General features: G+C 37.7%; 1 protein-coding gene across 2 annotated transcripts in view; it reads left to right on the top strand.

The window, feature by feature from the left end:
* Positions 1-10,156, top strand: part of CD2A (CD2 associated protein) — a 151,207-nt gene extending 141,051 nt beyond the window's left edge. For both annotated transcript variants that reach the window (XM_011756888.3, XM_011756889.3), the window contains one exon: positions 7,428-10,156. In XM_011756888.3, the coding sequence (XP_011755190.1) occupies positions 7,428-7,469 (42 nt within the window). In that variant the 3' untranslated portion in view covers positions 7,470-10,156. The remainder of the gene's footprint in view (positions 1-7,427) is intronic.
* Positions 10,157-27,494: the final 17,338 nt, after the last annotated feature.

Below are 27,494 nucleotides of genomic sequence, written 5' to 3'. Positions count from 1 at the left end.
CTAGCAAAGTCAGCTGTTACTTGGCCTCACACTGACTTGTATTACATATGTATTTTTTCTTTTGTTACAGGTAGAGTTTTACCCTGTATTTGTAAAAGCACACCTAAGGCACTAAAGTTTTAGAATAATTTATTTAAAGCAGAAAGATGTCTCTCCAAAGATTAAAAGTAGTACTTTAATGTTAACGTTATACAGTATTATAATGGTCACTAAAAATGAACATACAAAGAGAAACTCTAGCAATGTATTTGCGTGATAACTAATTTTTTTTCCTAATTTTATTGGGGTACAGGTGGTATTTGGTTACATGAGTGAGTTCTTTAGTGGTGATTTGTGAGATTTTAGTGCACCCATCACCTGAGCAGTATAATACTACACCATATTCATAGTCTTTTATCCCTCGCCCCCTTCCCACTCTTCAGCTCAAGTCTCCAGAGTCTGTTGTATCATTCTTATGCCTTTGCTTCCTCATAGCCTAGCTCCCACATGTCCATGAGAACATACAATGTTTCATTTTCCATTCCTGAGTTACTTCATTAGAATAATAGTCTCCAATTTCATCGAGGTCACTGCAGATGCTATTAATTCATTCCTTTTTTTGGCTAAGTAGTATTCCATCATATATGTCACAGTTTCCTTATCCACTCATTGATTGATGGGCATTTGGTTTGGTTCCATGATTTTGCTATTGTGAATCTTGCTGCTATAAACATGTGTGTGCAAGTATATTTTTTGAATAATGACTTCTTTTCCTCTGGGTAGATACCTAGTAGTGGGATTGCTGGATCAAATGGTAGTTCTACTTTTAGTTCTTAAAGGAATCTCTGCACTGTTTTCTATAGTGGCTGTACTAGTTTACATTCCCACCAGCAGTGTAGAAGTGTTCCCTGATCACCTCATCCATGCCAACATCTACTGTTTTTTGATTTTTTGATTATGGCCATTCTTGCAGGAGTAAGGTGGTATCGCGTTGTGGTTTTGATTTACATTTCCCCAATCATTAGTGATGTTGAGCATTTCTTCATATGTTTGTTGGCCATTTGCATATCTTTTTTTGAGGATTGTCTATTCATGAACTTAGCCCACTTTTTGATGGGATTGCTTTTTCTTACTGATGGTTTGTTGTAGATTCTGGATATTAGTCCTTTGTCAGATATATAGATTGTGAAGATTTTCTCCCACTCTGTGGGTTGTCTGTTTACTCTGTTGACTGTTCCTTTTGCCATGCAAAAGCTCTTTAATTAGGTCTCAGCTATTTGTCTTTGTTTTTATTACATTTGCTTTTGGGCTCTTGGTCATGAAATCCTTGCCTATGCCAATAACTAGAAGGGTTTTTCTATTGTTATCTTTGAGAATTTTTATAGTTTCAGGTCTTAGGTTTTAGTCCTTAATCCATCTTGAGTTCATTTCTGTATAAGGTGAAAGATGAGGATCCAGCTTCATTCTCCTACATGTGACTAGCCAATTATCCCAGCACCATTTGTTGAAAGGGGTGTCCTTTATGTTTTTGTTTGCTTTGTCGAAGAGCAATTGGCTGTAAGTATTTGGGTTTATTTCTGAGGTCTCTGTTCTGTTCCATTGGTCTCTGTGCCTATTTTTATATCAGTAGTATGCTGTTTTGGTGACCGTGACCTTATAGTATAGTTTGAAATCAGGTAGTGTGATGCCTCTAGATTTGTTCTTTTTCCTTAGTCTTGCTTTGGCTATGCGGGCTTTTTTTGGTTCCATATGAATTTTAGAATTGTTTTTTCTAATTCTGTGAAGAATGATGGTGGTATTTTGATGGGAATTGCCTTGAATTTATACATGGTTTTTGACTGTGGTCATTTTCACAGTATTGATTCTACCCATCCATGAGCATGGGATGCGTTTTCATTTGTGCCGTCTGTGATTTCTTTCAGCAGTGTTTTGTAGTTTTCCTTGTAGAGGTCTTTTGACTCCTTGGTTAGTTCTTAAGTATTTTATTTTATTTTATTTGCAGATGTTGTAAAAGGAGTTGAGTTCTTGATTTGATTCTTTGCTTGGTTGCTGTTGGTATATAGAAGAGCTACTGATTTGTGGACATTAATCTTGTACCCAAAACTTTGCTGAATTGTTTTATCAGTTCTAGGAGCTTTCTGAAGGAGTCTTTAGGGTTTCCAAGGTAAATGATTGTATCGTCAGCAAACAATGACAGTTTGACTTCCTCTTTTTTGATTTGGATGCCGTTTATTTATTTCTCTGCTCTGGTTGTTCTGGCTAGGACTTCCAGTACTATGTTGAAGAGGAGTGGTGAGAGCAGACATCCTCGTCCTGTTTCAGTTCTCAGGGGGAATGCTTTCAACTTTTCCCTATTCAGTATTATGTTGGCTGTGGGTTTGTCATAGATGGCTTTTATTACATTGAGGTATATCCCTTGTATGCCAGTTTTGCTGAGATTTTAATCATAAAGGGATGCTGGATTTTGTCGAACTTTTTTTTGCATCCATTAAGATGTGATTTTTGTTTTTAATTCTGTTTATATGACATGTCACATTTATTGACTCGTGTATGTTAAACCATCCCTGCATCCCTGGTATGAAACCCACTTGATCATGGTTGATTATCTTTTTTCTATGTTGTCGGATTCGGTTAGCTAGTGTTTTGTTAAGGATTTTAACATGTATGTTCATCAAAGATACTGGTCTGTAGTTTACATTTTTGGTTATGTCCTTTTCTGGTTTTGGTATTAGGGTGATGCTGGCTTCATAGAATGAATTAGGGAGGGTTCCTTCTTTCTCTATCTTGTGGAATAGTGTCAAAAGGATTCGTACCCATTCTTCTTTGAATGTCTGGTAGAATTCTGTTGTTCAGTTTGAATAATTTTTTAATTTCCATCTTGATTTTGTTTTTGACCCAGTGCTCATTCAGGAACACGTTATTTAATTTCCATGTATTTGTCTGGTTTTGAAGGTTCCTTTTGGACTTGATTTCCCGTTTTATTGTACTGTGGTCAGAGAGTGCTTAACATGATTTCAGTTATCTTAAATTTATTGAGGCTCGTTTTATGGCCTATCATATGGTCTATTTTGGAGAAAGTTCCATGCGCTATTGAATAGAATGTGTATTCTGCAGTTGTTGGATGAAATATTCTGTATATATCTGTTAAGTCTATTTGTTCTAAGGTATAGTTTAAATACATTCTTTCTTTGTTGACTTTCTGTCTTGATGACCTGTTTAATGCTGTCAGTGGAGTATTGAAGTCCCCCACTATTACTGTGTTGCTGTCTAATCTCATTTCTTAGGTCTATTAGTAATTGTTTTATAAATTTGGGACCTCCAGTGTTAGGTGCATATATGTTTAGGATTGTGATATTTTACTGTTGGACAAGGCCTTTTACCATTATATTATGTCCGTCTTTGTCTCTTTTAACTGCTGTTGCTTTAAAGTTTGTTTTGTCTGATGTAATAGCTACCCCTGCTCGCTTTTGGTGTCCATTTGCATGAAATGCCTTTTTCCACCCATTTACTTGAAGTTTATGTGAGTCCTTTTATGTTAGGTGAGTCTCCTGAAGGCAGCAGCTGGTTGGTTGGTGAGTTCTTAACCATTCTGGTGTTCTGTATCTTTTAAGTGGAACATGTAGACCATTTATATTCAGTGTTAATATTGAAATGTGATGTACTGTTACATTCATTGTGCTCTTTGTTGCCTGTGTACTTGGGTTTTTTGTTTTTTGTTTTTGCTTTTTAACTTGTAGTTTTGTTTTATAGTTCCTGTGTGATTCATGCTTTAAAGCGGTTCTGTTCTGATGTGCTTCTAGGATTTGTTTCAAGATTTAGAGCAACTTTTAACAGTTCTTGTAGTGGTGGCTTGGTAATAGCGAATTCTCTCAGCATTTGTCTGAAAAAGGCTCTCTCTCCTTCATGTGTGAAGCTTAGTTTCGTTGGATACAAAATTCTTGGCTAATTGTTTTCTTTGAGGAGGCTGAAGATAGGGCCCCAATCCCTTCTAACTTATAGGGTTTCTGTTGAGAAATCTGCTGTTAATCTAATAAGTTTTCCTTTATAGGTTACCTAGTGCTTCTGTCTGACAGCTCCTATGATTCTTTCCTTTATCTTAACTTTGGATAACCTGGTAACAATGTGCCCAGGTGATGATCTTTTTGTCATGAATTTCCCAGGTGTTTTCTTTGTGCTGCGTGTATTTGGATGTCTAGGACTCTAGCAAGGCCAGGGAAGTTTTCCTCAATTATTGCCCCAAATATGTTTCCAAGTTTTTAGATTTCTCTTCCTCAGGGAACACCAATTATTCTTAGGTTTGGTTGTTTAATATAATCCCAGACTTCTTGGAGGCTTGGTTCATATTTTCTTGTTCTTTTGTCTTTGCATTTGTTGGATTGGGTTAATTCTAAGACCTAGTCTTCAAACTCTGAATTTCTTTCTTCTACTTGTTCAGTTCTATTGCTGAGACTTTCCAGAGCATTTTGCATTTCTAAAAGTGTGTCCGAAGTTGCCTGAATTTTTTATTTTATTTTTTTTTTTCTTTAAGCTATCTATTTCCTTGAATATTTCTCCCTTCACTTCTTGCATCGTTATTTGGATTTCCTTGCACTGGGTTTCACTTTCTCTGGTGCCTGCCTGATTAGCTTAATGACTAACCTCCTGAATTCTTTTTGAGGTAAGTCAGGGATTTCTTCTTGGTTTGGATCCATTGCTGGTGAACTAGTGTGATCTTTGGAGGGTGTTGAAGAGCCTTGTTTTGTCTTATTGCCAGGGTTGGTTTTCTGGTTCCTTCTCATTTGGATAGGCTCTGTCAGAGGGAAGGTCTAGGGCTGAAGACTGTTCTTCAGATTCTTTTGTCCCACTGGGTGTTCCCTTGATATAGTACTCTCCCCCTTTTCCTACAGGTGTGGCTTACTGTGAGCCTAACTGCAGTGATGATTGTCTTTCTTCTGGGTCTAGCCACCCAGTGATTCTACCAGGCTCCAGGCTGGTACTAGGGGTTGTTTGCAGAGACTCTTGTGATGTGAAGTGTCTATGGGGGTCTCAGCCGTGGATACCAGTGCCTGTTCCAGTGGAGGTGGCGGGCAGGGGGGTTCATTGGACTCCGTGAGGGTTTTGGTGGTTTAATGTTCTATTTTTGAGCTGGTTGGCCTCCTGCCGGGAGGTGGCATTTTCCAGCAAGCATCAGCTGTAATAGTAGGGAGAGGGACCAGCAGTGGGCGGGGACGTAGAAGTCCCAAGATTATATGCCCTTAGTCTTCCACTACCAGAGTGGGTAGGGAGGGACCATCAGGTGGGAGCAGGGCTAGGCATGTCTGAGCTCGCTTGCTGTGGCCTCTGTTGGAGATGAAGGTGAGATTTCCAGGTCATTGGAGTTGTGTACCTGGGAGGATTATGGCTGCCTCTGCTGAATCATGCAGGTTGTCGGGGAAGTAGGGGAAAGCTGGCAGTCAGAGGCCATACCCAGCTCCCACGCAAACTGAAGGGCCAGTCTCAGTCCCACCATGCCTTCCCCAACAGCCCTGTTTCCAGATGGTGGGCGAGATGGGCCTGAAAATTTGCCCCAGGCTACCCGCCTTCTAGCTGCGAAAGAAAAGGGCTTGATTCTTCCCTCCAGAGTTGTGGCCAGGAGGTTTCTTGCCCCATTCAAATTGTTAAGTTTAGCTAGAGATTTCCTTTTCCCTGTGGAGTTTTACCCCCTGCTCCTCTGGCCACCCTCCCTGTATATCCCTGTGGTGCCAGGCAGGAATGGCCTCCTTGGGGACTCAGCAAGCTCCCAGGGCCTTACAGCGCTTCCTCTACCCACTGTATTTTGTTCAGCTCTCTAAATTGAGTCAGATCCAGGTGAAGTTGGAAACTTCTGCAAACAGACCTTCAGTTTCTCCAGTGGGGGTGTGTGTTCGGGAGAGGAGGGTCTCCCTTTCCCATTTCTGCAGTTGGGGCACTCAAGTATTTGGGGTGTTTTCAGGTCCTGCAAGAGCAGTCCGCTTTCTTCAGAGGGTCTGTGGGTCCTCTCGGGATTGCTGGTTTGTTCTTGCAGTCTATCTGGAGCTAAAATTCACTATGCGAGCCTCTGCATGCTGTTCTGTCTGGAGCTACAATCTAGTCCTGCCTCCTGTCCACCATGATGACCCCTGTCCAGTAATAACTAAATGTATGTCACAAAATAGCAGTTTACAATGAGTATTGCTGATTGTACATGCAGTAGTGGCCTTCACACTCCCTACTCCCTCTTCTACCAGTTTGTTTTTCTTACCGCTTTCTGTATCTTTGGAATAAAGACTATAATAACAGATCAGGCTGACAATGCATCATCTCAATCCAAATTGAAGACAGGCTTGTTCTAGTCCAGTGCTGCTAAAACATTGAGCTAATCATCATAATATTAAGAGAATCATATCAGGGAAGGTCCTGAAAGTAATAAACTGTTCTTGAGTAGTTACAATCTTTAAGGAGATTGTGAACATACAAAAATTATACTTTTTCACTATGGCAAAGTCCTAATCATTGAATAATGTACTGTTTGTCAAAGCTAGCCAAAGCATGTATTGTTTATGTGCACTCTTGAGGAAGGTGATGCCATCAGGATAAGGCAAGGCCTATCTATATTTTTCCTCATGCAGTGAAAGGTTAAAGATTATCAAAATGTTAGAGAATTGAGAAGAGAAATCAGTATAAAAACTGTGGGCTTTAAAGTCCTAAATCTTACCATGACAAGTCCTTTGTCACTTGTTAGTGTGGAACATTGGCATCCTGTTTAATGTCTTTGAGCCCCAACTTAGCCATTTGAATATGTCAATATTGAATAACTGTGTAGTTATTGTGCAAACTTAATGAACTGATTTCCTTCTTCATAAATTCCTATAGTTATGAATTTCTGTTAAGTGAAGAATGCCTTCTGCCTAAAGATGGAAGATTCAGCACCTTGACTGAATCTTAGATATATTCCTGGGCTTTAAGATATTTAATGTAGTATATACTGGTTACAGATAAGTAAATTGAAACCAAGTCAAGTGATTTAACCATAATTATAATTAAATATAATTAGTGAAAAACATGGAACTAAACAGGTCTTTTCTTTATTCATTTTACCATTGTTTAATGTACCCTTTGTTTAATTACAGATACATGTACATTTCTTAATTGGGTTTCAAAGATTCTTTTGTTCTTTGTAGGACTGACTGATTTTTTTTTACAGCTTTAATTTTAAATGCTCACATGACTTAACATTTTTCTGGCTGAAAGGGCTATAATTGCTTTTTTCTTATTGTGACTGCCATTTAAGGAACTTGCATTGTACTGTTGAAACTTTATTCAACTATATTATACCATGGGAAATTGGATTTTAGGTCTGGAAAAAAATCTGAAGGCTTGAAAGTATGATCACGTCTTAATGACATAGAATAAAATAAACTACTAAACTAAGAATATTTTATGTATTGCTCAATTTATGTTTTTTGTTTTAGATGGAAATAGAGAAGCTGAAAAAAGCTATCCTGTCTTCTTGAGGTAGTGTGGACCTGGTGTTCATAATGTTCCCGGGATTCAGAAGCAACACTATGAACTTCAGCTGGCTTGTTACTTACAAATTGTGAATGCTGGTGTTATGATAAATATGAGTAAATGAAGTATAATATCTATAGAAACGTAGAGTGAGGGTGAATTTTTATATATATATATTTTGTTTTGCCAATATGAAGAAAAAGAGGCCTTATTTCTTAACTGTGCTGGGATTGCAAACACTTTTTTAAAAATTGTTTGCTTGAAAATACTACTGAATATATATAAATAAGAATGTGCACAGTAGTTTTTTTTATTGAAACTTGTATTATTTTTAAAGAGATCTATACTATAAATATGGTGATATATTTACAAGTTATCTGTAAGATACACACTATTTGAGAGGGACAGATTAGCTTTTTAGTAACTATAGTCACTACTTTTTCCATAATGCATAAGGGATATAAACTGTATTTGTATGTGTATGTGTATATATATATATTTTTACTTTTATCCTCTTTCCCAAGGTTACACTGTTGTGCCTCTTTGTCTGCAATGCTGTTTATATTTTGGGTGATGAAATAGGAGTTTCCTAGCTATATAAACCAGATTACTCACCCATGCATATAGTAAGAACTAATGAATAATCAAAATAATTTCATCAACTTTTAGAATATTTTATGTTGCTTGCACTATAGGAGTCATAAAAGGAACTTAGTTAAAATATGTTGAACTGTTAAACATTTGGGGAAATATGAACTGTTTTTTAAATTTGTTAGGTCTGAAGAATCTAAAACTGTTAATTTAACCCTTAACTTGTGCCTAGAAACTACAGCACATATAAAACATGTAAACACCAGCCTATTGCTGTACTTTTCTGCTTATTTTACAGTCTCAAATATTGCTCATTATCTTGTCAATTTCATGCTTCTCCTTCTGACTTTTAATAATGGTAATAGGAAAACAAAACCCAGAACTTTTCAGAACTTCAGTGTGAGGTTTCCTATTTTGACAAGTTATCTTGTAAATACTCAGGTTTTATGATGTATAATTTACCTAATAGACCAAACTAACTCATGGAGATATTTTGAACTATTATTTAGGTACAAACTTTATGATGAATGTTAGTATGTCATAAAATAAAACATTACAGCTTATTTAAAACCAAATATAGTTGAAGATATTTAAAATACATTTTCACAGAATGGATGAATTAGTTGTTTCTTCAGAGTTACTTATGAACAGTTGAATGCTTTAAAATGTTCTATCTGTAGGTACATCTAAAAACACAAGTGGGTTTATTTAAATTTTTAAAATTTGAAATTTTTCATTTGCAAAAAATTAGGTTTTATGCTTTATTATATAGCAAATGAGTGTCAGATTTTTGAGTACCAGTGATTATGTTTCCATTTTTTTTAGTTTTAAACCACCAAACCAATATTTTGCCTTTATATTTTAATCTTATAATACAGAAATCTTATGTAAATGAAGTTTTGTCATGTTTCAAATAAAGAGAACTGAAGTAGAAAATAGAAATGCCAGTAAACAACATAATGTTTAATTTACAACTTACATTAGGGGTTTGGGGGAGTGCTAATTATATATTGAGAATATATATTAGAACTCTTCAAAATGGGCTCTTCCAATGAGGTCACTACTGAACAAAATTGTTCCCTCCTCTTCTGTTAAATAGAATAGATTTAAATGACTAGTCAAATGAATTTTTTCCTTCTTGTTAAATAAATTAAATCTTATTTTCTTTTAATGACAAACCTTAGGTATAATAAAAACATTGTAATCCTAGAAATTATCCTCCAGCTTTCTCACCTGAAAATCTATTGAAGCGATCCCTGGTCATCCTGATAATGGGACGAGGGAAGTTTCCAGCAGATTTCAGGCTGTTCTTAAAGTTTTTGTTGGCCATTTTCTCACTAGTACATAAAATCAAGATGCTTATGAGCATGAAAATGCATTTAAAGATTTTGCTTGTGTACTCCTCAGTCAGAATAGAAAAATAACTGAAATACTTTTATCTTTCTGTCCTTGATAAAACAGTAAAGAAAACCAAACAAACCCAGGCCTGATGGGAAAAATGATTCCTTTATTCTAGCAATGTTACTCCTTGCTGTTGGTATGGGAAATTTTATTAATTTCTGTTCCTAAAATTCATATCACAAAATGATATGTAATAATAACCTTTACTTGGGGTAAGTCATGAATTTTTTTTCTACATGTGAGTATAAAAGACGAAAGTGAACAGCATGGAATCTCACTGCCAAATTATTAGTGAATGTATAGTTCATGTATTCTTTGAGACACACAGTATCATTAATTTCCGAATTGTATTTCAGTGTTATTTTTTGTGTGTGACCACTAAGCTTCTCTCTTAATATAAAGCTGTTACCTTCTACAGAATTTAAGTCTGAAGATGTAAAGAGAGATCAGGCCTTGCGTAACAGAAGATACTCTTTTTTCTGCTCTTACTGTGATCACAGAAAAATAAAAAATCCAAATGCTCTCTAGATTTGTTGATAAACATTTTATGCCTGCATTTAAACTTGAAATGTATGAGCAGAATGAGACAATCAGTTAAATCAGAAATGAGAAGTATTATAATGTAATGGCCTTGTTTTGCTGTAGCAATAAAATGACCAAGTGCAATGACTTGATTTAATAAAATCATATTTTAAAAGCTGCTGCTATGAATATTTTTGGCTATAAAATTTTACCCTGACTTGCTTTCAGTAACTCTTATGTAATGCAGTTGATGTTGTAACCTAACATTCCAAAAAAAAAATTGAAAGGGGGAATCTCAAAATAGTATATACTTCACTAACTTGTTTACAGGTGCTGTATAAAAAGCATGCTTCTCTCTTGAAAAATTAATAATAAAGGATTTTATTGCCAGTTGTGTCAGTCTTTATTGGTTATGTTTTGTTAACTTTAGCATTTGTGTATTGCAGAGTATGATGAAAATTATATTACTTCAATTTCCAAATACAAGAATAAATAGTAAACTGAAAACATTAAAAATTCTAGACCTGTATGACTTTTACTGAACTTTTCTGCATCTGGTTTTTAATCTGAAACTGAGATAATAATTTCTACTTTACAAGATTATGGGGAGAATTTGAAATAGTTTATCTAAAGGGCTTTATACTATGCTTGGCAGAGAGTAGTTTAAAAAAAAAATGGAGGCTGCTGTTTTACCCTTTTAGAAAGCATTTTACAGTGATGGTTGTGATATAAATTACATGGATAAGGTTAAGAAAAAGGAGGCATCGTACATCCTTTCCTCCTGAGTACAGTATAGTATCCCTTTCTTTGGGGAGATGCTCCTTTCATTTGTATTACATTGTTCAAAGGGGGAGCTGCTATCATCTTAACAGATTCTACCTCCTTGACCACCCAGGAATTATCCCTTGAGAGAGTACTTGGCTCAAACTGAGTGACTGAGTTAATCAGAGAATGAAATTTTTAAAATTGGAAACAAAAAGAGCTAATCTCAGCATGGGAGCTCTCCACAGTTCTGTTTTTCCTGTCATCTGGAAAAAGCTGATCTGAAAAACAAAATTTAGTAGAGCATTGATAGATGGAAGCAATCTGGAAGGAGTTTGAAACTGATTGTAGCTGTTGCTGAGTCTCGGCTATCTATTTCTTGGTTCTTTAAATAAGCACAAACTTGCTCATAAAAGCTTGTTGGGTTTCTGAACTCATAACCGAAAAAGTCCTGATAAATACAGAAAACAAGATGAAACCAGGGGAACATGAAGGTCCACATACTTTTGCTGAACATAGATCACATACAGCTTTAGAGATTCTAGAAGTGTGCTGGAAGATTTGAAACAGAGGGAATAGGACACTCTAAAGCAATGTGGAAAATTGGTGTGGCAGGTAAGATTTTAAAAATCTTATTTAAAACATTTCTAGTTCTTACTGGCTTTTATAAGCGCTAGACAAAAAACTTTGGAGGCATAGAATGGTAAAGTTTTGGAATATAGAATTTGTGTTTGAAGAGTGCAGATGGTTTTGTCTGAAAATACAATTTGCAAATTTAGCTCAGTTCTAGGAAATAAAAGCAGGTAGCAGTTTAACTCACTTGGATTTATTAGGCTCTATTCTCAAGATGCAAGAGAGACTGGGTCTGGGTGATGAAAATTTTTTTCTGAATCCTGTTATTGCATTTATTTTACCACTAACACCATTTTTGTGAATCTGCTGTTCTATGTAAGGAAAATAAATTCACAAATAGATACCAGTATTTTTTGCATAGAGCCAATAATTTTTTTCTGTCATCCTCAGGTGTGGCTATTTTGCAACTATTGGATGGTATTTTTCCTATCAGGTTCCAAGTGTTTCTTACTGCCATTTCAGTTCCCTTTAAAAGTATGTGAATAAAGTTATTGAAAGTAAAACTACATTTTAAGTGCGTTGACAAACTTTTTTTTTTTTTTTTTTTTTTTGAGTCAGGGTCTCGCTCTGTTACCCTGGCTAGAGTGCAGTGTTGCAGTCTCGGCTCACTACAACCTCTGCCTCCTGGGCTCAAGCAATCCTCCTGCATCAGCCTCTTGAGTAGCTGGGACTACAGGTGCATGCCACCATGCCCACCTAATTTTTTTTTTTTCTTGAGACTGGGTTTCACCATGTTGCCCAGGCTGGTCTTGAACTCCTGAGTTCAGGCAATCCGCGCCGCCCCCCTCAGCCTCCCAGAGTGCTTGGATTACAGGCATTAGCTACCATGCCCAGCGAGTAACAATTCTTTAATAAAATCACATGTTAAACATTTCATGGTAGAGTGGATTTTTAGAGATATTCCTGAACATTAACTGAACAGAATGCAAATGAAGTGACAGAGTGGTGACATTTTTCACTGTCTTTTCCTCCCTTGAAACTCACTAAAAACAGTAAATACAATGAAAAAGGTTTGACGTTAATAGATTAAAAAGCAGATTTAAGATAAAAACATTGTTTTTCAGATGAAATAAGGAAGCCACAATTTTTAATAGTAAAAATACCTTCCAAATGCTTTGGAGGGAGCAACCTGAAATCTGATACAAACTTTCCCAGTCTTTGTGCCAGATGCAGATTTCTTTAAAAGGCCCATCTGATCATTGTAGGCTCAAATCCTCTGCAGAAGAATAGCTGGAAAATGTGAAACTGAAAGAGAAGCCCCACTAACTGTAAGCGCTAATAATTTGAAGGCTGAAAACCAAGGGGAGGGAGACATGCTCTTAGGGAAGACAGATGTAATGAGAGAATATTTTGGATAACATAATTTATAGCTCTTCCTCCTTCCTGTGCTATTCAGCAAATAACTGACACCATGGAAAGTTGAGTAATCAGACACAAGTATCTTTATGGATACCTGTGTTTTATGTAACAGAAAAAAAAAGTCCAGAAGAAAAGCTTGATTAAAATCCTTTATGTCCCAGGAGGAACAAAATGACACGATATGTAACACCAAGACATGTAACACCAAGACATCTGTTAAGTTATGGAACTTTAAAGAAGAATATTGACTCAAAAAGAAGTTGAAATTTTTAATTGACTAAACACACCATAAGTAAATTTGAAACGTATTTAAGGCTGTACCACTGAGAAAAGCAGCAAGGCCAGATGATGGCTGTGTTTTATTTGGTCTTTAAGATACTCAAACTGTAGAAAATTTTATGAATTTTCTACACCCAATTTATTTTACGAATTCACCCAATTTATTTTATGAATCCAGTATAGCTTTAAACCTGATCATCATAAACCAATCTCAGGGAAAGATTTCATATCAGGAAGTTTATCAATCTTAATGCATTATATGAAATTACAAGAAAATGTTCACTTTGATAAAAGGAAGGGGTTTCCCGTACTGGGTATGGTGGTGAAGAACACAGTAACAAAATGGTACCACTGTCTTGTGTGTCTAGCAGTTCTAGTCCACTGCGTTTACACTAGTGCAAATCTCAACACAATGAGAAAAGCAGCTAGCATCTTCGTATTATCATGAAAGTAGTTTTGACCTTGTGGACCACACTTTGAGAACCACTGACGTAAAATGACCTAGTATGGTCTTTAGCATGTAGTAGACAATCAGTAAATGTTTAGTAGGTGAATAAGTGACAAAAGGGAGGTATTCTCTCTACCCCTTGTCTTTACCGTCTCCTACCTTTTCTTCCTTCCTCAAGTATTCAAGTATAATATCTCCTCAAAACTAAGCACTATCATGCCGATTGCTATAAAATAGACATTCTTCCAGGGACTGCATTAGGCTCTTAAAATGTATTTAACAAATTTTATATACTAGACTTTAGATGGTCAGTTTACTCTACATTTTATAGTAAACTTACCTTTAAAAGTAGGCATCGCATCAAACACTCATAGCTAATATTTATATTGTGTTTGCCATGTACCAAGTGCTATTTCAAGGAATCACTAATTTACCTGTCTATCCTATCTAATCATCTCAACAATCCTATGTGCTAGGAGGTATTATACTCTATAGATGAGGAAAGAGGCTAAGGAAGGTTAAGCAACTTGGCCAAGGCCACTGAGCATTTAATAAGGGCTGAAGCTGAACTCAGCCCGAGAAACTGAGTTTTGAAGCCTGTGCTTTTTGCTCATAAGCTTTATTGCCTCTCTACATAGATAATACATAGGAAAGAGGGAGCCTGCATGGGGACTCTGAATTTCTTCTAGTCTAGTCTTACTTCTTTCACTCTTTGTAATCCTTTATATTAAGTCTATCAAAGTTTTCCATCAATAAGAGACTAAATGTAAAGTCTATTTTCAGTGATCTCATAGTTTTTAGATTTGCCTGTGATATGGTCACACAAGATTTTGGGAAACATTCCTCATTTCTTAGTGTACATCTTTGCAAACTTAAATGGTTTTCATGGGCTTTCAACAAAAACACAGGAAACAATCCTACTTAGCTTCCATAAAGAAATTAAATGGGTTGGGCACGGTGGCTCATACCTGAAATCTCAGTACTTTGGGAGGCTGAGCTGGGAGGATTGCTTGAGCTTAGAGACCAGTCTGGGCAACATAGGGAGACCTCATTTCCACTAAAAACAAAACGAAAACAAAAACTAACTGGGTGTGTTGGCATGCATCTGTAGTCTCAGCTACTCGGGAAGCTGAGGAGGGAGGATCACTTGAGCCCAGGAGGTTAAGGCTGCAGATTGCGCCACAGCACTCCAGCCTGGGCAACAAAAAGAGGCCCTGTCTTTCAAAAAAAAGAAAAAAGGAAAAGAAAATTAAATGACCACTAGATGGCAGTCAAATAAAGCTCAGCTTATACGTGTCTTGAGGAAACCATGAACAGGTAGCAGCTGCAAACAAAAGAGAGGGCTCCAGCCTTCACCTAGAACTGGGACAAAACCACCCTACTTCCCTAGCCTGATTACCTCCCCAAGTTAAGTGTCGCATGATAGGGTAAAAAGAGTTGGGGCCTTGGAATTGAACTGATCTGGCTTTGAAAACTGGCTCTAAAAATGAGTAGCTGTGTGAACTTCGCAAATCACTCAAGTCTTACCACTTTCCTTATCTAAAGAGATCTAAAAATTTTGTTTTACCCCAATTTAAACCCTTCCCTTCTTGCCATTTACTCAGGGAAGAGGGAGAAAGGAGGCCCTGAGCTCTGGGAGAACAAGTCGGACTGCAGCAACAAAAGTATCTTGCTCTTGTTTGTCATTTCTGTTGGATGTTGATGCCTTGAAGGCTCCTCTGACCCCAGGTCACTGCAGTGAGTCCTGAACCCTTTTTCACATGTGTTATTTGCCACTTCCTGTCCTTGATTCTCTGGTGGCACCTCCTGTTCCTCCATTTTGTCCTGCATTGTGCTCCTACCTCAACCAGGCCAAAGACAAAGCAAATTCCATTTATGGTTGCTTATGTAACAAGCTCATATAATAGTTTTGTAGTGAGCTTTGTACTCCAGGCTTCTTAAAGAGTTTCTGGTAGGGCATCTCTTGTTTTGCCACTTCTGTCTTTTCCCTATGTGAAGTCTAGTAAAATTCGTATAGAATTGGAGTCTGCCAGTACAGTCCAGAACAGGTGGTCAGTGGAAAGTCCATGGTGCCATGACCGTGCCTACAAAAGCAAATCCGTTTTCTGCCCAAATTCTAAGCAGGAAATGACTTTTGTCTCCAAAATGGGGTTAAAATGTCCATGTTGTGGTGATGATGTTATTGTAGGGCCACAGAAGCAAAGAATAGTCCTACCCCAGAAGGAACGTGGTCACCTGAAAGACTTTCGAAGTGAAACATGCTATACAGGAGGACAGAGCAAGACAACATCGCACAGATCTTTCCACTGACCAAATAGCCAGCCATCTGCAGTATGCTTTAGGGACAAGCAAGACCTTTCATGGATATCAGTAAGTCTTGACCCAGGGCTTAGACAGTATTTTGAACAAGTGACAAAACTAGTGATTATGATTCTTAATAGTGATAAAAATCCTGGAGCATGAGGAAAACAACACAGTACACATAAAAGTATTCAGGGGCCGTTTCCTTAGTCTCACCAAGATTATCACCAGTTCCATGGAGGGAGAGGGAGAAGTAGAGAATGAAATAAAATAACGTGTATTCTTTTTAGTCTATTGAATTTGCGAATGTATGTGTAATGCAAAAATGCCTTTATGTTCGTTTATTTTATCTTGATCTGAGTCTTTGTTCTTACTGAGGCAAGAAAAAAATCGCCATTCAAAGGCAACATTCTTCACGCCTGTAATCCCTGCACTTTGGGAGGCCGAGGCGGGTGGATCACAAGGTCAGGAGATCGAGACCATCCTGGCTAACACTGTGAAACCCCGTCTCTACTAAAAATACAAAAATTAGCCCGGCGCGGTGGCGGGCGCCTGTAGTCCGGCTGAGGCAGGAGAAGGGCGGGAACCCGGGAGGCGGAGCTTGCAGTGAGCCGAGATTGTGCCGCTGCACTCCAGCCTGGGCGCAGAGTGAGACTCTGTCTCAAAAAAAAAAAAAAAAAAAAAAAAAAAAAGGCAACATTCTTATCTGGTTTATTAATTAATTGATTATTATTATTATTTTTGTGAGATGCAGTCTTGCTCTGTCGCCCAGGCTGGAGTGCAGTGGCATGATCTCAGCTCACTGCAACCTCTGCCTGGCTCAAGCGATTCTCGTGCCTCAGCTTCCCAAATAGCCGGGATTATAGGAATGTGCCACCATGCCTAGCTAATTTCTGTGTTTTTAGTAGAGACATGGTTTCGCAATGTTGGCCAGACTGGTCTCAAAAACTCCTGACCTCAAGTGGTCTGCCCGCGTTGGCCTCCCAAAGTGCTGGGATTACAGGCATGAGCCACCGTGCCGAGCTGTCATCTGGTTTAAATTATAAATCACTGCATATATAAAATAAGTAGCAATCAACATAAAGTTCTCTTGGGCTGTTTCTCCTCACGCAGGAGAAATACACTAAGTGTTCTTGGTGTGGTGTCTGTGTGTGCAGAAAGTGGGTACATCCTCTAGGGAGCACGAGGAGACAAGACTCCGTGTTTCTGAGCCTCTTGCTCTCCTCCGCCCCTTTAGTTGAGTATTGACTTGAGAAGACATCTCACCTCTTGCCTGCCCCTTGCTCTTGCTGTCTGTGTCAGAGCTTCTCCTGTTCAGAACCAGAAGGGCTCTGGATTAGCTTTCTATTACCACTGTAATTACCACAAATTTAGTGGTGCAAAAACAATAGACATGTATTATTTTATATGCTGGAGGTCAGAAGTCTGACACGAATCTCAGTGGGCTAAAATTAAGGCTTCTAAAGGAAGCTCTAGGGGAAATATTCCTTTCCTTGCCTTTTCCAGCTTCTTTAGGCTGCTGGTATTTCTTAGTTCATGGCCCCCTTTCTCCCTTTTCAAAGCTACCTGCAGAGGGTTGAGCCCTTCTTAAACTGCAATCCTCCATCCTTCATGAGTAATCACCTCTCCCTGATTCTGTTTCCCTCTCCACTCTTAAAAACCCTTGTGATTACATTTGGCCCACCTGTCTGAAGGTTCTTAATCACATTAGCAAAATCCTTTCTGCTGTGTAAGGTAACGTATTCACAAATCCCTGGGACTAGAATGTGTATATATCTAGGCAGGAGTGGTGGTGGGGGGGGTGGATTATTCTGCCAGCCACAGGCTCTCTGCTTCCTGTCAGATTGAAATGTTCCTATATCCTAGCCTTCTTTTCCCTATGCTGTGGTATTCACCCTTCCCTTCTTTATGGTAGTAATGGAAGGCTGCAGACAAAGGATTTAGCTTACCAGTGAGAGAAAGTACTTTTTAGGGGGTGTGTTTTAAAAAATCATCCCCAGTATAAATAGTGACTTGCCCAGAGAGTTCTTGGATCAGACTTGGAACTGTGCCATGCTATACAAATTCTTTGTAATATTCATAATCCTTGGAGGTAAAAACAAAATAGAACCAAACAATACAAAGAATGCTTTAAATATCATTTTATAATGGATAGTTGGACTGGCTGGATGATACCTTTCTATTAACCAAGACTCTGGTGCCCCAAATGAGAAATTCTAGGTAAGTAGAAACCTCATAGTATTTTCACCTTTAAAGTTGTTCGGCTGTTGTTTTGTTTCATAGTTTTTTGTTTGTTTGTTTTGTTTTTGTTTGTTTGATTTTTGGCATTGTCTGTTGTCTATATGGCATTACTGCCACATGATCTTCACCACATCGCAGATGAGAAGCCAGGAAGTACGTGTCCTACAATCCCCTTCTCTTAAGGGTTGAAAGGCAAACGAGAAGACACTGTTCTCCAGGTGCAACTGTGGGTACATGCAGGCAGACTGCAGGCCAAGAAATGGCAGAACTAGCAGGGCTGCTCTTCGGAACCAACCACACCGGAGCTGGGGCAGCTTCTTGAGAATCACTTACTTCTAAGTTCTTCTTGGATCCCCTCCAGCATAGCTATGTCTTTCCAAGCCCTTTGTTTCTTTCCTACTCCCTTTCCTCCCTGTGGAGCAGTAGGTGTTTCTTGAAGGCTCTGTGATTTGTAGTGAGCTCTTGGAAAGCACTGGGCTTTGGAGCTGCAGGCTGAGATTTTTGGGATAGCTCCTATTGTTGTTCCCCCAGCCCTTCCAACAGATGTGCAAGGCCCATTCGCTAGATTATAACCCTTCATATTTGGAATGTAGAATTGAATCAGTTTTCTGAACTGAATTTTGACTGATGATGAATTTTGTTTTGCATTTTTTGCTAATTTAAATTACATTTTTGTTGTGAAAACTTGGAAAATATCAAGAGTATAAAGTTTCTACAAGCCACTAGCCAAAGAAGAGATAACAATTATAAACATTTTTGTTTCTTTACATATTTTTTTCATATTGTATGTATAGATACATAAAAATTGCTTCATTTAAAAACTTTAAATTTTTATTTTTATAGATTAAGGGGGTGCAAGTGCAATTTTGTTATATGGATATATTGCGTAGTGGTGAGGTCTTGATTTTTAGGGTACTCATCACTCGAATAGTGGATCTTGTACCCATTAGGTAATTCGTCCCTCACCCAGCTTTCCGCATCTCCAGTGTCTGTTCCACTCTCTGTGTCTATGTGTACACATTAGTAGCTCCCAGCCATAAGTGAGGGCACGCAGTCTTTATTTGACTTTCTGTTTCTGAGTCATTTCACTAAGGATAATGGCCTCCAGTTCCATTCATATTGCTGCAAAAGACATGATTTCATTATTTTTTATGGCTGAATAATATTTTGTAAGAATATTATTATATATTCTATATATATAATATATATTATTATATATTATATGTATATATAATTATATATACATGCATGAGATCATACAATTTTCCCAGCACCATATATATGTATATATAATATATAATATATGTATATTATATACATATACATTATATATAATATATACACATTATATATATAATGTGTATATATTTTAAAGGTGAAAATACATTATATATGTGTATATATTATATATATACATCTTCATTTTCTTTATTCAATATCTGATGATGGACACTAAGATTGATTCCATATCTTTGCTATTGTGAATAGTGCTGTGATAAATATATGAGTGCAGATATCTTTTTAAAATATAATAGTTTCTTTTCTTTGGGGTAGATACCTAGTGTGATTGCTGGGTAGAATGGCACTTCTATTTTTAGTTCTTTGAGAAATCTGTACACTGTTTTTCCATAGGGGTTGTACTAATTTATGTTCTCACCAACAGTGTATAAGCATTCCCTTTTCCCCACATCCTTGTCAACATCTTATTGTTTTGACTGTGTAGTAATAGCCATTCTGACTGGTGGTATCTCATTGTGATTTTAATTTGCATTTACTTAATGATTAGTGATGTTGAACATTTTTTTCATATACATCTGGGCCATTTTTATGTCTTCTTTTGAAAAATATTTGTTCATGACTTTGCCTTCTTTTTAATGGGGTTGGTTTCTTCTTCTTGTGTTTTTTGAGTTTCTTGTGGAATCTGGACATTAGTCCTTTGTCAGATGCATAGTTTACAATTATTTTCTCCCATTCTGTAAATTGTCTGTTCACTCTGTTGATTATATATCTTTTGTTGTACAGAAGGTTTCTAGTTTAATTAAGTCACATTTATTTATTTTTGTTTTCATTGAATTTGTTTTTGGGGTCTTAGTCATGAATTCCTTGCTGAGGCCAAGGTCTAGAAGAATTTTTCCTATGTTTTCTTCTAGAATTTTTACAGTTTCAGGTCGTACATTTAAGTCTTTAATCCATCTTGAGTTAATTTTTTGTATATGGTGAGAGATATAGGTCCAGTTTCATTCTTCTGCATGAGATCATACAATTTTCCCAGCACCATTTATTAAATGGGGTGTCCTTTCCCCAGTGTATGTTTTTGTTGACTTTGTTGGAGATTAGTTAGCCGTAGGTATATGGCTTTATTTCTGAGTTCTCTATTCAGTTTCATTGGTCTGTTTGTGTGTTTATGTACCAGTTCCATGCTGTTTTGGTTATTAAGGCTTGTATAATTTGAAGTCAGATAATGTGATGCCTCTAGCTTTGTTCTTTTTCTTAAAATTGCTTTGTTATTTGAGTTCACTTTTGGTTCCATATAAGTTTTAGGCTTGTTTTTTCTAACTCTGTGAAAAATGATATTGGCATGTTAATAGGAATTGCATTGAATCTGTGATTACTTTGGGCAGTATGATCATTTTAACAATATTTATTCTTCTGATTCATGAGCATGGGATGTTTTTACCATTTATTTGTGTTTTCTACAATTTCTTTCATCAGTGTTTTGTAGTTTTTTGTTTTGTTTTTGTTTTTGTTTTTGTTTTGAGACAGCCTCTCACTCTGTCGCCTAGGCTAGAGTGCAGTGGCACAATCTTGGCCCAATGCCACCTCGAACTTCCAGGCTCAAATGATCCTCCCACTTCAGCCTCCTGAGTACCTGGAATTACAGGCGAGTGCCACCATGTGTAGCTAATTTTTGTATTTTTTTTAGAGACAGGGTTTCACCTGTTGCCTAGGGTGGGTTCTGAACTCCTGAGCTCAAGTGATCCACCTGCCTTGGCCTCCCAAAGTGCTGGGATTGCACGCATGAGCCACTGCACCTGGCCGTAGTTTTGCTTATACAGATCTTTCACCTACTTGGTTAAATGTATTCCTAGATATTTTATTTCATTTTATTTTTAGCTACTGTAAAAGGAGTTGAGTTTTTGATTTGTTTCTCAGCTTGATCGTTATTAGCTTATAGAAAAGCTACTGATTTTTGTATGTTGATTTTGGATCTCGAAACTTTACTGAATTCATTTATCAAATCTGGGAGTCTTTCGGAAGAGTCTTTAGGGCTTTTTAAGATACAAGATCATATTGTCAGCAAATAGAAATAATTTGACTTCCTCTTTTCCAGTTTGGATGTCTTTTATTTCTTTCTCTTGTGTGATTGTTCTGGCTAGGATTTCCAGTACTATGTTGAGTAGGACTAGTGAAAATGGGTATCTTTGTCTTGTTCCAGTTCTTAGGCTGAATGCTTTCAACTTTTCACTCCTCAGTGTGATGTTGGCCATGCATGTATCACATACAATTTTCTTCTTCCTTTTTTTAGTTTTTTTTTTTTTTTTAAGTTCTAGGGTACATGTGCAGGATGTGCAGGTTTGTTACATAGGTGAATGTGTGCCATGGTGGTTTGTGGCACCTATCAACCCATCACTCAGGTATCAAGCCCAGCGTGCATTAGCTCTTTTCCCTAATGCTCTCCTCATCCCCGCTGACAGGCCCCAGTAAGTGTTGTTCCCCTCTCTGTGTCCATGTGTTCTCACTGTGCAGCTCCCACTTGTAAGTGAGAACATGTGGTATTTGATTTTCTGTCCCTGCATTAGTTTGCTGAGAATAATGGCTTCCGGCTTCATCCATGTCCCTACAAAGCACAAGGTCTCATCCCTTTTTTATGGGTGCATAGTATTCCATGGTGTGTAATGTAGTACATTTTCTTTATCCAGTCTATCATTAATGGGCATTTGAGTTGATTCCATGTCTTTGTTATTGTGAATAGTGCTGCAATGAACATATGCATGCAGGTTTTTTGTTTCAAAATAACATAATATATACATGTTTGGATATTTTATCACTTTATATTTTATTATTTTTTTCACATCATTAGATAGTCCTCAAAACATGAACTTACATGCTGTATAATATTCTATCATATGCTTTTACTATAATATAATTAACAAATTTACTATTGTTTGACATTTACATGAATTTCAGTTTTTCACTCTTAAAAATAACATTGGGATAAACATTCTTTTACATGAATACCTAGACACATCTCATCTAAGAGAAAGGCCTATAAGTGGCATTACCAGTTGGGTTAATGGTATGAGCATTTTTAATGCTTTTAATACATATGGCCAGGGGTGCCCTGAATAAATTGTACTAATTTATACTCCACACATGTCTCTTAAGAAGGCTTTATGAGTCTGCATGGGCTATGGGTAGGCTGACCATACATCCCAGGTTACCCCAGAGACCCCAGCATACCCTGGTATTAATGATAAATTCTGTGGCAACCCTAGTTACAGATGACATTAATACAAGTCCATAGTAAGGCAGGAAGAGAAAGTGAGACTAGAAGGCTCTTTAGTAAGCCAATGTCCTTTTGACTACAATGCTTTGTCCCAGATTAAGCTTTTCCATCTCACCTTGACATTTTGTGGCGTTAAGACCATTCTTTACCGTGAAGCATTGTGTTTCTAAAGCTAATGGTCTGCTAGAAATTCTACTTGTCGGTCTTCTAGGCCTCTCTGAAGACAGATCAGATTGACAAGCTGGTACCAGGGACTCAGACTCAATAGTTTCTGACATCTAAAACCCTTCCCAGTATTGATCTACACTAATTTTTCCAGTTTTTTTTTTTTTTCCTGTTATACTCATCCTCTAGGCTCATATGCTCCAAGCTACACTATAGTAATAATATTAGTGTTAGAGGGAGTAGTAATAGTCATGGTAATAATCAAAGTAGTAATAGTAGTAGTAATGATAGCTAACCTTTATTAAAGACTTTTTAAAATGTGCCAGACCGAATATTACTATTTTAAGTGATTTTACATGGATTAAATCAAACAGCTATATAAGGCAGGCAATATTACCAAATCCTGTATTTGGCTACAAGTAATAAAAATCTAGTACAGTGTTAGTTTTTTTTTTTTTCTCACAATGTCATAAATCAGGAGGCGGGCAGTCTAGGACTTTTGTAATGGCTCAGGGGAGGTATCAAGAACCACATCTTCTCTAACACTGATTCAGTCATTCTTAGCACATGGCTTTCATTCTAATGTTTACAAAATAGCAATTGCATCTGTGTTCCAGCTAGAAAGAGGAAAATGGTGAGTTGGCCAAACACTTATGCCTACTAAATTTGCTCCCCTCACTCTACTTCTATTTAATGAGAAAAATAGTAACTTTTCTAAAAGCCCAACCCAGTGACTTCAACTAACATCTCATTGGCCAGAATTTGGTCATATCCCCAAGCCTAGTTGCAAGGATCTGTAGAAAGGTACATATTGTAACCAAGCACACTGCTACCCAGAAAAAAATAGAGCTCAGTAAAAAGGAAAAAGGGAGCATAAATATTGAACAGACAAATCACAGTGTCTGCCACATCTGTATTTACAGAGGAGCAAACTCAGAAAAGAGGAGGTTAAGTTAATTTGCTCAGGTTCACATAGCTGGAAAGTGATGAAGTAAGCTTTCACAAAGTGAAGTTCCGGTACAGTGGATCTTTATGCTTTGAGAATTTCCCAATAGTTATGTTCTTTTACACCAGAAAATGCTCTCATACACCTATATACACAATTTTGCCTACGGTTTTAAGAGTTTTATATATCTCTAAAGCTTAATGGAGATCACTAATAGATGCCTTTTTAGGACCCCACTAGGGTCCTTGATGGCACTAAATTGAACCTATAAGAACTAAACCTTCTCTTTCTTGTAAAACAAAGTTTTCTAAGAGAGGGTCCATAGACAATGCAAGGGGGAAAGGTTACATGTCAGTATTTTTGTTTGCTACTGAGTAGTTTTTGCCACTTTTGAACTGAGAGATATGAGTTGAGATCTGGATTCTAACCTGGCCTTGTGTTCACCATCTCAGAGAACTTGAGTAGATTTCATCACATCATTGTTTCAACCGTTTTTCAACTCAAAAATTAGGGCCTTGAATTTTAAGAGCAGTTCTAACATTCTATTTTTAAAAGTAGTGTCTTTCGTGTTTACCTCTTCTTTCTCTAGATGTCACCTATATGAAAAATAAATATAGTTGGCTGTTACTCCTCTTTCAGGTGTTACCGTTGTTGAATCTTAGAGGAGACTTTTCATAGTCAACAAGTCAATAGCCTCAACCAATGAGTCCAGGGACTCCTGAAAAGATAGGGAAGCAAATGTGCCTAGAAGTTTTCCCCTAGACCAAAATACATAGGGTCCCAAGCAAGAACAGAATCATAAACACAGAATAAAGATACTGGCAGGCAAGTCTGGAAGTGAATAGAATTGGAGCAGCCAATACACATTAAACAGTGCAGGAAATTAGCCAAAGGACCAGTCCTTTAAAAAAAGAAAACAAGGGTGTGTCTTGAGGGGAACTGATGAATACAGTGAAAAGGAAACACTTTACCCTGGGAATAATTCACCGTCATAGTCCATTCCAACAATTAGACTCTTAAAATTAGCTAGTCAACTAATTTCGTGGTAGATAATGGCACTGGAAAGAGGAAGATAATAAGATCCCCTGCTGATCAAATCTGAACCTGAAGCCTATTTAGTGAGTAAGATGGGAAATGAGGTTATCGACTACTTAAACAACAAAGCTGAGGAAAAGTGGGTGGTAGACAAAGAAGAGAAAATATATACTAAAAATTTGAGGGTGAATTTTAGAACTTTAGAAATAAGTCTTCCTGATGGCTGAGAATTCAAACCAACATACTTTCCTGTCCTTGTGATAAACAATACTGGAACTGGACATTCTTTCCTGTCCCAAGTGAAATACCAAAAGCAAGCAAAAATAGATCAGGTACTTGCTCTCCAGGAAATATTTGCTCTTGGAAGATAAAATTCTGAATAAAACAAAATAGCTTATTAAGGGTGGAGACTACCCCTCATATTGTCTTATGCCCAATTTCTGCCTCCAAAGAAAGAAGAAGTAAAAACTAAAAGGCAGAAATGAAATCCACAGGTAGACAGCCCAGTGCCACACCCTGGGCCTAGTAGTTAAAGATTGACCCCTGACCTAATCAGTTATGTTATCTATAGATTCCAGACACTGTATGGAAAAGCACTGTGGAAATCCCTGTCCTGTTCTGTTCCATTCTGGTTACTGGTGCATGCAGACCCCAGTCACATACCCTGTGCTTGCTCAATAGATCATGACCCTCTCACACGAACCCCCTTAGAGTTGTAAGCCCTTAAAAGGGACAGGAATTGCTCACTCGGGGAGCTCGGTTTTTGGAGACATGAGTCTTGCCGAAGCTGCCGGCCAAATAAAGCCCTTCCTTCTTTAACTTAGTGTCTGAAGGGTTTTGTCCGGGCTTGTCCTGCTACATTTCTTGGTTCCCTGACTAGGAAGGGAGGTGATTAACAGACGGTCGAGGCAGCCCCTTAGGCAGCTTAGGCCTGCCCTGTGGAGCATCCCTGTGGGGGACTCCGGCCAGCTTGAGCAACAGGAATCCTGAGAGGACTCCCGGGTATGCAATTGCCCCGGTGGAATGCCTTGCCAGAGCAGTGCCTGGCAGGCCCCGGTGGAGGATCTATGCAGTGGCTGAACACTGGGAAGGAACTGGCACTTGGAGTCTGGACATCTGAAACTTGGTGAGACTGGTCTTTGGAACTTGCCCACTCCATTTCAGTGGAAGTGTGGCCTGATCACTCACGGCGCACCTGTACTGGCACTTTGATTTTTGTTTTTGACTTGACTTTGACTGCTGGATACTTGGGTTTTGGTTTTGACCTGGCTCGGATTTCTTGATATTCTGATTTTGATTTTGATTCTGGTTTGGTGCAAACTGTAAAAGTGTGCGTGTGCCCTTTTTACCCGTTCTTTGTTTTGTAGTGTGCTTGTGGTGTGAGTGTGGTGTTTTGTCTCAAGGAAGCATGGTTCAGGCACAAAGTAAGCCCACCCCACCAGGAACTATGATGAAAAATTTCAAGAAAGGATTTAAGGGAGACTATGGTGTTACTCTGACACCAGGAAAACTTAGAACTTTGTGTGAAATAGACTGGCCAGCATTAGACATGGGTTGGCCATCAGAAAGAAGCCTTGACAGGTCACTTGCTTCAAAGGTATGGCACAAGGTAACTCGTAAGCCAGGGCACCCAGACCAGTTCCCATACATAGACACTTGTTTACAGCTGGTTTTAAATTCCCTGGCCCTGCACAGTGGTTGAGAGAACAGCAGCATAAGCAGCTGGCAGAGGCAAGGAAAGACCAGCAGAGAGAGAGCGAGAAAAGAGACAGAGAAGAAAAGAGGCAAAGAGAGAGAGGAAGAGACAGAGAGACAAAGCAGAGTAAAGGAGGGAGAGAGAGAGAGAGAGAGGCAGAGAGAGAAGAAGAGACAGAGGCAAAAGGAAAGGAGAGAGACAAAGTCAAAGAGAAAGAAAGAGAGAAAAAGAGAAACATACAAGTAGTTAAGAAAACAAAACAAAACAAAAAACAACAGTGTACCTGATTCCTTTAAAAGCCAGGGTAAATTTAAATTTAAAACCTATAATTGGTAATTGACCCTACAACACTCCAATACCACCTTGTTGTAAGTGTAAACAAGGGCATAGCCTGAAAGCACTGAGGCCACTGACAACCTGTAGCCTTCCAATCAAAAGTCCTTAACCCAGTAACCCACAGACGGCCCAAATGCATTCCATCTGTTGTGGCAACTGCTTTGCTAACAGAAGAAAGTAGAAAAATAACTTTTAGAGGAAACTTCGTTGTGAGCACACCCCATCAGTTCAGTAGTATCCTTAGTAAAAAAAAAAAAAAAAAAAAAAAAAAAAAAAGATGATTTAACATTAACTACTGAAAATTCCCTTAACCCAGCAGGTTTCCTAACAGGGGATCTGAATCTTAATTATCATAGAAAGGTCCAACCGGACCTAGGAGGAACTCCCTTCAGGACAGGACAATAGATGGTTCCTACTGGGTAATTGAAGGGAAAAAAAAAAGCTATCTATACCAATTCTAAGTTAATTTAGACTAAACAAGGTCTTATTAATAGCAAAAGATAATTGAAATCCCAAACTTACAAGTTTTTCAACAAAAATAAAGTTTGCTAAAAGTTAACAGTGTAACATGTATTATAGTAACTTCTAATGTTGTGGCCTTAGACAGTCTAGTCCACAGACATAAAGGAAGTTTGCTTTGGGAAAAAATGGTTATCATCTTCAAAAAAAAAAAAAAAAAAAAAAAAAAAGAGAAAAAAGGATGGGGGCAGAATTTATGTAAAAAGAATGTTATATGGTAAATTCTTGTCCTGAAATGAATTAACTGGTTGTTTAAAGAAATAAATGTTTGTAATAAGTCAGAAAATTG

The sequence above is a fragment of the Macaca nemestrina genome, chromosome 5 (genome assembly GCF_043159975.1).
Source record: "Macaca nemestrina isolate mMacNem1 chromosome 5, mMacNem.hap1, whole genome shotgun sequence".
NCBI lineage: Eukaryota > Metazoa > Chordata > Mammalia > Primates > Cercopithecidae > Macaca > Macaca nemestrina.
The sequence above is the reverse complement of the archived record's forward strand: the minus strand, read 5'-3'. Positions and strand labels throughout refer to the sequence as shown.